General features: G+C 55.1%; 1 protein-coding gene across 2 annotated transcripts; it reads right to left on the bottom strand.

Moving 5' to 3' along the window:
- Nucleotides 1-476: 476 nt before the first annotated feature.
- Nucleotides 477-6,420, bottom strand: LOC149854407 (claudin-16-like). Of its 2 annotated transcripts, none has more exons than XM_090024146.1 (4): nucleotides 5,874-6,420; nucleotides 4,583-4,747; nucleotides 3,781-3,845; nucleotides 477-2,949 (listed from the first exon to the last, which is right to left on the bottom strand). In XM_090024146.1, exons 1-4 carry the CDS (start codon nucleotides 6,130-6,132, stop codon nucleotides 2,755-2,757), a joined length of 684 nt encoding a protein of 227 aa, XP_089880272.1. In that variant the 5' UTR covers nucleotides 6,133-6,420; the 3' UTR covers nucleotides 477-2,754. The 2 variants fall into 2 exon arrangements, with proteins under 2 accessions (XP_089880272.1, XP_089880273.1); XM_090024147.1 differs by lacking the exon at nucleotides 477-2,949 and adding an exon at nucleotides 3,412-3,545.
- Nucleotides 6,421-12,893: the final 6,473 nt, after the last annotated feature.

Below are 12,893 nucleotides of genomic sequence, written 5' to 3'. Positions count from 1 at the left end.
CTCGTGTCTGCCCAGGAGCACGGCGAGTCGAGCGCCGTGCGGGGAAGACCAGCAGGTCTAGCTGCAAAACCCCCTGGACGAGGAGCCTTCGAAGCCGGGTTTCCCAGGCACTACCCTAACCGCTCAGGTCCTGGGGCTAAATCGTGGGAAGCCTCTTCTGCTACCTGTAGCTCTGGGCCACCTACATTTCTGGGCCTTTGACACCAGTACGCGTCCACCAGGGAAGCATGCGTATAGCCAAGCACATGCATAGCCTCCCGTGCGCGCACAGCGTACAGGGCACGCGGCAGCAGACAGCACCCCTGCCTGCACTGAGATGCCGAAAATGACACTGAGGCACCTGCAAAGCTGGCGCTTGGACGGCTCCAAGGGGTCTGCCCCTCACCTAGAGAAACACCCCGTGGGGTGGCAGCAGTAGTAAGCCGAGTGCCCCGAGTGGGCCGTGCGCGTGTGCAAGAGAAGGAAAGTCACTGCTGTGACCCATGACCTATCCCACACGTTCCCAACTCCCCTTTAAATGGGAGTTTTGTCCAGTCTCTGGGGTTGTGACCCACTGGGTTCGTGCCAGGGGCTTCCCTTGAGGCTGGATCCACAGAAAACACAACTCTGTCCTAGCACCAGGCACGGAGCTCACGCTGTAGCAGCTCCCTGGGTCTGGGCCCAGTTTGGGGGATGGTCTAGTGGGTTACAGGCAGACGACAAAAGAGCAAAGAGCAGCAAGTCCTTCTCAGTCTTGTTTCCCAAGAAAAATGTGTAATATTTGGACAAAGATGATGTATCCCAGGCAGGCGAAGCTATCACAGGTCCCGGCCAGCAATCCCTTCCCAAGGCCAGGAGTCCTTGCTTGCAAGAGACTTCCCGAAAGAGCTGCTTACATGAATAACTGCTGCAGTGTCAGTGCTATAATGAGCACAATGACTTTTCTCACTGTCCTCATGACGGTCAGGATTTGATCAGCGTGTGAACCTGACTCTGCTCTTATTAGGGAAATTGGTAGCAGCAGGATTTAAAGAGGAAAAAAAAGCAAGTTTAAGGGAGTCAGCATCCAGCAGGATTTCGTGCTTAACTCACAGGAGTCTGCTTTGAAAATCCCAGCCAAAAATGCTTGTTCCGGGTCTGAACTGAGGGAGACCAACACCACGTGCTTTCTAAGTGCCCATCTCCTCCTATCCCTAAACAACACCATCCTCCATCCAGTGCAATTACGATTCTTGCCGAGAAGGAAGGAACCCGTACGGCTGTTTTCATTGATTCTGGACTCGCCAGCAAGGCATCCTCTTGCCCACAGCCAGGTGGCACATTTCTATACATCTTCTGCAAATAAATAAGGCAGATAACAGACCATGGACAATAAAGTACTGAGCCTGCTGGGTAGATATGCTGCATGGTAGCCCTGGGGCACAATGCCTGCTATAAGATTGCCTACTCTGAGTTTTTCTTTGCTCACAGATTGCTGACACAGTCAATTTTTTCTCCAAATTTTGAATAAAGAAGTCATGTGCTTTTGTTCAGAAGTGCTCCGTCTGAAGGGCTTTCCACAGCCCTGTTTAAAGAGCACAGTTCATTGCTTTCATGTTGTAAGAGGCTGCTTGCATCGCAATAAGGAGACATTTTAATAAATTACTACGGAAAAGACACAAATGCGTGGAACGCCAAGGAAAAGCTGGCACCGTCTGCAGTAAGAGGAAGGGGGCATTACTGCTGCTGATCAAAAGTGCTCCAATATCTCCTGTATACAGGCTAATCACAATGACATAAGAGCTGCCATTTACTGGGTCAGACCGTATAGGTCTGTCTTGCCCAGTCTCCTGTCTCAGCGGCAGAGAGCAGATGCTGGAGGGGGGAGTGACCAGAGTCTGACCAGGGCTTTTTCCGCTCTTCCTCTCACTTGCAGCCTCCAGTTCGCTGCAGAGACACTGATCTCCTCTAGCTCTCGCCGACGGAGAAAAATGCTCTCTCCCTACCTGTGTAAGCAAAAAAATGGAGTCCAGCCAGCAGAGTCTCTGCGCCCAGGCTTTTCCAGACCGCGGCGTCTCGAGTGCCTGTTCGGACGTGCACACGTAGGCTACGCTCCTCTTCTAACTCATGAGAGAAACCCGGGGCCCCGAGGGACCCCGAGATGGGTTGGGCACGTGCGGAGCAGGAAGGCGCGAGCGGGACATGCCTTTGGGCAGTGCTTGCAGCACAGGGCAACACAGACGAGCCCCTCGGCGGTTTGGAAAATGGGACTGAAGTTTCTAGTTAATTTGGGAGCTTTCGTAGATGTTACCTTGGGAGTCTGGTAGCCCTGCCCCCTGGGTGCACATACCCTGCGGCAAAGTGGGGTGAAATCCCGGCGCGCGCATCAGGCAGTGTTTCACGCCCACTTTGCAGTGGGGTTAGAGACTGCCCAGCCTGCAGGTGATGGAGAATTTAGTCCTCCCTTTCATCACAGCGTCTTACAGAGGCCTGTGCTTCTGGGGGAGTGTTTCTTAACCAGGGTGCCGCAGTACCCTGGGGTGCCTTGAGATCCTTTCCAGGGTGCTGTAGGGTGCCCCACAGTCAGGTTTTCAAACACAATTCACAACATAAGCCCAGAGACTTCAACAGAAATCCACAGTTGCATCTTCCTGAGTTCTTCGCACCACGAAAACGCTGCTCCACTGTTTTTCTATAGGCAAAAAAAAGAGTGAAAACTAGGAGCTGGTGTTTTCCGAGGGCGCCTCGAGTCCGAAAAGGCTGAGAACGAGGCGGTGGAAGTGCTGGAAGCTGGACTCACAAGTAAGTGCCTCTTCTCTGGAAGTCGGGGGGCAGCGGGACATGTGGGGGCTTCCTCCTCGGTCTCTGGGTCCGGGGGCAGTTGGCAACAAGCAGCAGGATCCCTGCGGCGCAGGTGCAGAGGGTGCCGGCCACCGCCATCCAGTAGGAATAGCCCAGTTCATAGGTCACCCCAGGGATCCCAAAACTGACCTGAAAGAGAAGGCAGACGGTCAGGTTCACGGCCCGGGGTAGCGCTAGACATAAGCACCTGTGTGCATTTTCGATTCATCTCTCACGGTTACGGCACTAACTGCTCCTTCGATGAGTTTTCCTCTCAGTGCAATGCTGCAAGTCATCGGCCTCAAGCCACTGCCTGTCTCGGGGCCATGATATTCTCCCACTCCCGGGTTCAGAGCGGGCTGCAGGTCGCAGTCACTTGTGTTATCAGCTGTGCTTACCGCCACGGGTCTGTATATTCCCTGCAAAGCTCTTCTCTACCTGAGACCAGTAACAGTGATAACCACTGATCAAAGAGCCATCTTCAACCATTATATTCATTATTTGGAGCCAAAGAGAAATGCTCTGCCACGGGATGCCACGGCTGAAGGGTGCGGTATGAGCCACTCCCAGAGACGAGGATGGGTAGGCGAGACCCCTGCTTGGTGCTAGTCTGCTTGCGCCTCTGTTCAAAGGTTTCAGATACATCATCATTAACTGTGAACACCAAACACGGCACAAAACACCTTCCATGTCACAGAGCGCAAAGGTCCAGATCCCCAGTGCTGTCCAGGTGCCTCGCCGCCTTCCTGAAACCAAGGAGAGCCAGATGCCTAAATACTTCTGGGGGCATCAGCCCAAGAGCTGAATCAAGTCCATTTAACTCCTTCTCTCAGAAATGAACATTGCAGACCTTCCTTGGGGAGCGGGGGAAGGGCTTGCTTTAAGGAGTCTGCCACAAAAAGCAGTGATTTTAAAGTAACACCTTTTCTGAGCATCCTTGCAAGCGCACATCTCACGGCTTCCTCCAAGCACAACACTCACCTCCAGCCTGTACTTCTGCACGGTGTCCACCGCGTACCAGAGAACAGCCGCTGTGCCCGCCAGGCCTGCAAGAGAAGGGAGGCGTTGCGCTCCGGGCAGTGGCCTCGCGCTCCCAGGAGGACCCGGGGTGATGCTTTGCACTTCTGCCCGGACAGGAATGCAGTCTACAAGGGGAGGTTTTCCTGGAGTGTAAGCTACCATCACCAGTAATCATGTCCTTGCAGACTCCAAGTCCAACACTGGCCTGGGCCAGATCTCAGTTCAGACTGGGTGCAATGGTGGGTATTATTGCTGCCAGGGCAGCTCAGAGTTAAAGGCTGGGGAGAAAGGCAGGAGAATGAAAATAGCCCCTTTTCCCCCAGAGCAGGGAAAGACTGGGAGAAGGAGCGAGGCCGTCGATGGGGCTCTCTGGCGGCGACACGAGGTGAAACCCGGTCCTGCTGACACAACAGCTGCTTTGCGTCTGGCTGCAGCAGCGGCAGGACCTCAGCCCGTGTCACGAGGTATTGGTAAAACACTGCCCGGGGGCTCCTGCAGGGAGACGGGGGCACAGGGCGCTTTGGAGCACGACCTCCGGGCAGTCTGTGGGGCAGCAAGAAGCCCGTGCCTTCTTCCCCACGGCCACGGAAGAGAAGCCAGGCCAGGCTGAGCGCCCCTGAAACCCCCTACCCCTAGAGAGCTGTTCAAGCGCAAGTGCCGCCAAAGGCCTCACGCAGCCTTGGAGAGAAGCTCTGGAGGACCGCAGGCGCAGGCCTGGGGCTGGCTATACTGTACTGGCTGTATGTAAGGACGTAGGTTTTACCTCCGAGAAGGAAGAGGGTCCCCGCAGCAAGGGTGAACTTGTATTTCTGACGGACGTTGTCCCTCATCAGGTGAGTGCATCTCATTCCTACAATGAGGGAGGGCATCGCCCCAGTGCACAGGATGCCGGTCACAATCACCAGAGCACGAGTGGTCACCAGGACCGCTGGAAGGACAGACGTGGCGCAGCGTGAAGACACTGAAAACTAACCTGTGAGCACCAGGCCGATGCCAGCATTAGCAGCACTGCCATCGGCGGTGACCTTGTGGGCCGACGTAGCGAACATACAAGGAGAGCGAAGTCTTGCACTACAGCGGGACGCTGGCCCTTCCCCAGGAGAGCAGGGCTGTCCCGCGGGTCCGATCCGGGCACGAGGCTCCTTACGGCCGGACCCAGACCCTCCTCCTGCGGCCGGGCAAGCACAGCGGCCACGTTGGCTCAGGCAGCTGCAGGTGTTAACACAGCTCACACTTGCAGCGCCGGCACCGAGGCAAGCCCCCGGCCGGGCTCCGTACCCCCGACTTCAGTGGTAGGCCCCACCCCCGTGCCCCTGACCCCAAATTCCTGGCCCGCAGGACACGCTTGACAGCGATACCCCGCAACAAAGCAAGCGTGGCATCCCAGTTCAGACACGGCCTTCCCTTTGCTGGCACTCCCAGCCTCACGGCAATTTCACCTCTCAAGCTGCAACTTCCATCTCCAACGAAGACTTAAAGCAATGCAGCGCCCAACACAAGCACAGTCCGCCAGAGCGAGAGCAGAGCGGCAGGTGGGAAGGGGTGGGCCGTCCAAAGCACTGGCAGCAGGAGAGGTGCAACTCAGAGTCCTCCCTGCAGGGCTTTGCCCAGCCTGGCCCTCGAGAAACCGTGTCGGTTGTTAGAGCCGTCGTTCTCATGAAAATCAGACCCTGCACATAACGTGTGCCTGCCTGGGCATCTTGGCTGGCACGAGCCTCAGAGCTTCTGAGCAAAAGGCACCCACAGCCATGAATCAGACTAAGGAGCAGGCCTGCAGCTAGAGAGGAGACTTGTTCTCAGCAGCAGGAAAGGAGCTCGTGCACTATTAGCATTTCAGTTCCTGCAGTGCCAAGGGGTCAGAGGACTGCAGCGCACACCGGGCGTGGAAGGCAGTTCTGGCTACAAAGACGTTTCAGAGGTGTTTGGAGCGTGCCTCGGAGACCCGCTCCCCTCAATCAAAGCCCTGCCTGCAGGACGGGGCATTCCTAACGCTGCACGTTCAGTGCCGCGCGGGAGCACCGCACCACGCCGAGCCCAGCCCTTTGCTCACTCACCAGGGTGCTCGCTGAGATAGGAGGTGGGGATGTCGCATGTCCAGAGGCTGGCCATGTTGTCAAACACGCACTCGCTCCAGAGCCCGCGGCACCGGGAGCTCAGGCCCACAGACGAATGGGGATCTTTGGCATCTTCCTGCAGAAGAGAAGGAACAACCACCTTATTCAAGGGCAGGGAACCATCCCCTCCTCCTGGCACTCGGGGGAGCGGGATCGAGCAGCCCGTAGATTTTGTTTGCTGTGAAATGAAACATTTCATTTGTTGCTATGGCCTTAAAATGAGTTGGTTTTTTAAAGTAACGGTGAGGCGAATGTGAAATAAAACATCACTTGGAACTGGAAAAACACGACACATTTTTCTTGACAATTTTGTGTTTTGATTTTAAAAAAAATGACCAAAGCAATTCAAGACACCGATATAAACCGGTGAAATGCTTCAGTCCACTTGACTAAGCTTTTCCACCTAAAGGGGTTTCAGACAAATACTGTCCAGTAAAATATTTCAGCATCTCGGCTCCAGCAAGGTCCCGGGATGAGGCACAGGACAGGCGGGCAGTGCATCGGGGTTGAACGGTGCGGGCTAGCAGCGCGTGGCGGGCACCAAGGAGCGAGCGCCGGCGTCCCCCGAGGAGGCACCGTTCTGGTGGCTTTGCTGCGCGGTGGCAGCCCCTCCGCCGGCCGCGGCTGCCTGGCACCCGCCTGCGCCGTGCGCACAGCGACGGCCTGGACGTGCCGACAAGCCGCGCGGTCGCTGCCCCACTGAAGCCAACGGGCATTTCCCACGGACTTCAGCAGGGCCAGGCTCCCGGCCGCGGGCTTTTCTGTTACGAGACGTGGGCGGCAGGGGGCAAGAGCCTCCCCCGAGCAGCTGCTGGGGGCTCCAGGGCTCAGGAACGCGATTTGTCCCAGCAAGTCTCTTCCCGAGGCAACTGGAGGGCCGGTGACATTTCCAGTCGCTGGAACCCCAGCAACAGCTTAACAAGCATGAATGTCCCCAGCTGCCTCCAGCTGCCGGCTTTTGCCACGGCCCGGTGTTGTTATGACAACTATTTTCTCACTTTTACAGCGGGGCAAGGAAGCCCAGACCTGGCAGCTCCTCAGCAGGATCAGCTGTTCCCTCCCGAAAAGCAAAGGGCACGCACGGCCCGGGACCCAGGCAGCGCCGTACCTAGGCGGCCCCGGGCGAGCTTTCAGTATCGGGCCCCTCTTTGACCGAGACCACGAGAATAATCAAAATTACCGTGTTGGGGCCTCCCTTCTGCCTGGGCCCGCCCAGGTCGCCCGCGCCTGTGTCCGGCCCTGGACCCGGGACATCGCAGGGCGAGTCACCCTCCCTCCCAGCCTCCGCTCTCCACCGCCGTGACGGCGCTGGGCAAGACGGACCGCTACGGCCTGACCCAGGAAATGGCAACTCTTACCTGCTTACCAGGACAACTTCAGCCAAGGCCTCACAAGTCCAGCGGTTTTTAGGACAGAAGCAGAATTGGTCAAAAATTAGGATTTTTCCTCCCTCTCTTTTCCCCTCCCCAAGTCTTGCTCTTTTTCTTGCCCCCACCAAAAAAGATCTGGCACTTTCTAGAAGGCAGCGTTGTGCCCATCGCATCCAGCCGCCTTCGTGCTTAGCACAAGCTGGAGTGTCGCCCGCTGACCCCGGCATCCAGCCCAGGGCGCTTGGCCGAGCCGGAGCAGGTCTTTCAGAGAGAGAGAGAGAGAGAAGGACAGGGAGGAAGAGACCAGGGAGGTTGCGTGCGATGAGCCATAGTCCCCCCGCATCCAGCTCTCAGTAATAGAGCAAGAACCAATTTAAAGTCCGAGCTCAGTTAGTGTCAAAGTTTTCTTCTGATTTCAGTTTGCATGGCTGTTTTTTTGCTTTGAGTTTCAGGCTTAACCTGAGAGCAAATTAAAGACAAAGCAGTTGGTTTTAGCATCAAAATTATAAGCTGTCCCTGGTTCATGCTGAGTTTGCAAGCCTTCTACTACTCAGAGAGCAAGCCGCATTTGGGGGTTAGAAATAAACACAAAGGAGATGAGTTTTGGTTTCAGGATCTATAATAAAATGTTTGGCTCAAGATCATTTTAAAGCGTATGTGCCAAACGGTTTGAGAACAGAGGGTTTATCCCAAGGACAACCTTGTCTACCGAGTCAGCGCTTCACCACGTATTCAACATACTTCAGGCAGTGAAATAGCTAATAAATGTAATTGCATTCTACGGGTTCATAACCAATGAACCCAACATGACACAAGCTCCTGGATGCTTGATTTAGTTTTAGATACGAGAGTAAAGAGCTGAGGTTTTTGACAAGGGAGGGAGAAAGAAAGATTGCAACTCAAAGCTTATGTCAACTCTTAGAAACAAAAGTATTTCTTGAGGTAGGAAGCAGTGAAGTAATGTGAGCAGTGCCCTGTCCCGGGGGACACCCTCCAGGTACGCTGCACCGTGCATGCCCAGTGCCCAACAGCCTGTTGCTGCCTTGGCCGGCGCTGAGCCAGAGCAAGCCAAGGCCTCCCCAGCACCCTGCCGCCCCTTGGCCCCACTGGGTAGACCGTCCCAGGCCCAAATGACAGGCCCCAGTGGCACTGAACGCCAAACTGTCAGCGAAAGGGAGGGCTGTCACCAGGGCCTCTCTCCTCCAAAACCCACCTGTAGAACAAGAAGGAGAAATGCCCGGATTTCACTTCTTGCTAACAACAAATCCCAGAACCGTCGAGTCAGATCAGAAGATAATCCTGCCATTACTTTCAAAGCCAGTGTGGTTAACGAGCATGAAGCTCATCCTTACCCTCCAGCAGTCTGTTCCAGCGCCCAGGACAAAGAATAAGAGGCCCAGCCCTCCTAATGCCATGCCCAGCACATCTGGCGCTGCTGCTGCGGTTGGGACACCCATCCCGGCTTGCGCAGAAGCTCTTCCTTCAGCGGGGCCTGTCAACCGGGCGGTCGAGAGAGCGGCGCTGCGGTTGGCAGCAAAGGGTCCCCCGCTGCTCGCGCAGGCAGCTTGCTGACGGTGAAGCACTGGAGCAGATTACCTGGAGGGGCCGCAGGGTCTCCATCACTGGGAGTTTGCAAGAGCAGGTGGCACGAGGAGCTGGAGTAAGAGGACGTGAATTTTACCGTTGCAGGGAACCGGGCTGTGCGCAGGCGCTGTTAGAGCATCTGGCCGCTGGGTGGAGGGATTTGGTGTCCACTGAGCAAAAGGGCTCCTGGGAGGAATCTGCCTAGGGCAGCAGGTGGGTATTTGGATAATGTCTCCGCATGGCTCCTTTCCGACATGGTCAAGTTCCTGGGCTGTCTTCAAGGGGTAACTTTGCCCTGGGTTCGTGCGATTGGCTCTGCAGCAGGACTGCGCGCATGGGGCATCCACTCCTCTTTTTTCATAAAGTCAGTTTATTCCATAGCAAGCAGGTCATGCGTCCACTTCCCAGCCTGCCGGGTCAGAGAAGCGGGGTTTTTTGTCAGCTAGGGGTAGGATCTTCCAGGGAGCGTAGGGAAGTCAGGTGCCTGCATCCACAGAAGCTCGGAGCGCGTGCCGTTGGGCTTCATTGCAAATCCCACGCTGAAATACAGCGAATCCTACCCCTACCTCAGGTATTGTGATGTACAGCAGCAGCAGGAGGGGCTAATGAAAGGCACAAGAACCGGTCCCGGGGGCACTGCCAGGACCCTCCTCCCAGCATTGCTGCGCTGAGCTGGGCGAGCAAGAGGAGAGCGCCCGGGAGCCAGCCGTCTGCAGCAGAGGGAAGCCGCAGCCAGAGCCGGCCCAGCTGTCCTGGTCTCTGCCACGGGCTTAAGCAAAAGCACCAAACGGCGTTTGAGTAAAGCCAAGTGCAAGGCCAGGAGTGAAGATCGCTTACAACTGGCAGGATGCAGAGGTCACTCGGGGAACTCTGCCACTGGACCCAGGTTTAGAAAGGCCTGGAGAGTTATGTGGATAACGAGGATGCCCTCGGGGCCATCGGCCAGGGAAAATAATTTTATAGGAACATAAAGCAGGCTTTAACTGGCAGGAATTCGACATGGCTTGCCTGTGCACCACCGCACACTTGGGGGGCCCTCGTGCCTTCCTCTGAAACGACAGGGCCTGGTCCCACTCGGAGACAGGACAGGGCCGGATGAATCCCGCCGTGATCAGATATAAAAAGGAGCGAGCCAGAAAGACTTGCTCCAGAGCACATGGTTAGGGGCCCAGAGGCCAATACACAAAGCCTGAGAGGACAGAGACCCCCCCCCCCCCCAGGCAGCCAAATACTTTGGGATGTAAAGAACAACACTGACTCCAAGTGGCTGGTCACCGCGGGACGGCGGTGGCCTCTGAAGCTCGCCGGAGGATCGTGCTTTGTAGAATAAGAAATTCTTTTCACTCCTGGCAAGTTTTAAGTAGTTTTCCATCTTAAAATATGCCAAGTAGTGTCCCTGGAGCAGCATTACTGTTGCTATGGAAAGATTTGAGACTCTCCTATGTTACATGGTAGCAAGCAGAGAAGGCAAGGCTTATTCAAGAGGCTTAATTTTTGTTCTGTCTCAGTTTCACTCTCTCATTCCCACCCAAAACCCCACAAATACAGGCCCTTCCCCCCCACAGTAAATTTCTAGGTCCTGTCTTTACAAAAAAAAAAGCCTTGAAAGCACCAATTGAGAGCACCTTGCTTGGATCAAAACTCCTCACTGGTTTTCCCCATGGACCCTGTGCTTCTGGATCTCGAAAGTCACAAGTCTTCGTTTGCTAGGAAGCTCCTGCATTGTTTCTGCCAGGCTTGGATAGCTCTCCTTTCTGTCGATGGGAGCTGGAGAATGAGGATTCATTGACCCAGTCCTGACGTTTCCTTGTGGAGAAGCCTAGGGATTATCCACATGCCCCACGGATGTCTTTCTTGAGGCTTTCCCAGGGCTCAGCGGTGTCAAGATCAGAAGGGAGGTCAGGAAACATCTCACCAAGATACTGCTGGATTAGCCTGGTCTTGCAAGCCCTTGCTGTTGAACCTCTTCCTTGGATGCTTCATTCACTTCTGCTGGGTGCTCTTGCATCAGTTAAGCATAAGCATCTTCCCAAGAGCCCTGACAGAGGAGCCAACTCCACAGTCAAGCAGAAGCACAAGCTCCCAAGCCATGCCGTGCCAGTTGACTGCAAGTGTCTGGGGCTGCCAGCTGCTCTTCCTGCACCGCCTGAACGAGACAGGAGTCCTCCAAGTCAGGCAGCCTCCGTCCCCTCACCACACACCTGGGAGGCAACAGGCTGCGCAGGGAACAGAAGACAGAGCAGCTGGGGAGGCGGGGAGCAGAAAGCGCACACGCCCCAGGGAAGACCCAACCCCTCCAGTCTGCTATTCAAGTGCAACAAAGGCCAGATAAAAAGCTCAAGCCCCTTAGCTCCTGGCCAGTAAAGGAACAGCCCATAGCTTCACCTGGTGCCAACCACGTGGCCCCTGAGTGAGAGTGGATTGGGAAACAGGTTCCCCAGGGCGGTTCCAGCCCTGGAGAAGACAGAGCCCTCCTAACACTGGCCTTTGAAACAGGACAGCGTGGGAACAAGGGAAGAGCAGGGCAGTGTGAGGTCACTGGGTAACTCCGTTCGAGGCTGCTCCGCCATATGCTAGACTCAGCTCCCAGTTGCTTTTTCATGGAGTGAACTTGGTCTGAGGGAGGACTCCAGGCTGTGGCACCAAGGGCAGCGCAGGCTCAGTGCATTTCCCTGGCACTGCAGCCACCTCCCCCTTTGCACCCTGCTCCTGGAGCTTGCAGCCCTCTTCCTGGTTCCACCCGCAGTCATTGCCGCCTACATAAGCGGCTGCCTACTCGCAGCTGGAGCCTCAGCTCCCGAAGGCTGTTCCTCCTTGCAGAGTAAAGGCACCATATTTGGGAATGCACCTATAGCAGGGTGCACGTTTCCCTTTGCAGACGCTATTTGTAATCATAAACAGACTCCATTTAATAGCAAACACTTGACAGGAAGTGAATCAACTGTTAGAGCAACCAGGAAGTCAGCAGCCTTTGAAGGCTCCTTACTTGTGGGATGGATTCACCAGAGCTGGGGGCAGCAAGACAAGGACACAGGAGCAGGGGGGTGGAAGGCCAGGCACAGAATTCAACCCAGGCTGCCATCAGTTAAGAGGAGTGGGAGGGCAACCCTATTAGGGTTGCAACCTCATCAAGCTCCAAACAGTGAAAGGTTTTCTGTTAGATTCAGCTCAGTTCATCTTACCTTTGTGCACACCTCCCCCCAGTGCTCTAGTTCCTTTAAGTACTTGGTTGGAATTCCCCGCCGCACACCCCCAAATGACACCCTCTCCTCCCCCCACCTGTTTTTGGAAAACAGAATGAATTTAAAACATTTGTTCCTTGCAAACACTGGCGAGTAGTTTTTCATGGAAAATAGGTATTGGCAGTAAACAAGCAGGGAGGGGATGAAAAGCCGAGGGCTGCTATTAATCCCTTAGCAGAACACAGCAGGTGTCAAGAGGGTTTGGGCAATCTGGCTCCAGCAGGGAAGGCCTGCGGCCGAGGGCCTGACCCTGCTGTGGCCAAGCTGTCGAGCCCTCTTCTCTTCTTGAGGCAGCCAGCAGCACCTGCACAGTAGCCTGCTCACCCAGCTTGAAAGGGGGTCCTTCAGCATCTCCTCTCCAGCACTTCCCTTATTCTCAATAGCTAGCTGAGCAGGGCAGCAGGGAGGGTCCCATTTTATATGCGAGTAAATGCAGCAATTCCCTTTGTAGGGAAACTAAGGCAGAAAGCTAGTAGACAGGTCACTGGTAGGGACCAGATGCATGCATGGACCCCTTGCATACAGCTCGGCGAATACAGAATTGACAGCACATTTTGAAGTGACCTGAAAGTGAGCTAATAAAAACTACTAAGCAAGTATTTCTAAATGTAGGAGAACAGCTGGACAGGTAATACACTGACTGACACCATTTAAGCTGGCATGGTCTAAGCCCCCTTCAGAGAGCAACTCCATTACTTTTTTTGCTACCACTTGGTGCAAGCCTTTTCAAAACACCAATGAATTAGAACAGACAAACACAAAAG

The sequence above is a fragment of the Crocodylus siamensis genome, chromosome 12 (genome assembly GCF_052110815.1).
Source record: "Crocodylus siamensis isolate JL-2025a chromosome 12, ASM5211081v1, whole genome shotgun sequence".
NCBI lineage: Eukaryota > Metazoa > Chordata > Crocodylia > Crocodylidae > Crocodylus > Crocodylus siamensis.
This window is presented reverse-complemented; position numbering and strand designations above follow the sequence as displayed.

Excerpts from the sequence above, each read along its gene's own strand:
- LOC149854407 (XM_090024146.1), bottom strand. The coding sequence starts at position 6,132 with ATGAAATGTTTCATTTCACAGCAAACAAAATCTACGGGCTGCTCGATC. Across the intron at positions 3,846-4,582 it reads GACCCTCTTCCTTCTCGGAG|GCCTGGCGGGCACAGCGGCT; the intron begins GTAAAACCTACG and ends CTTCTCTTGCAG. Across the intron at positions 2,950-3,780 it reads TGCAGAAGTACAGGCTGGAG|GTCAGTTTTGGGATCCCTGG; the intron begins GTGAGTGTTGTG and ends CTTCTCTTTCAG.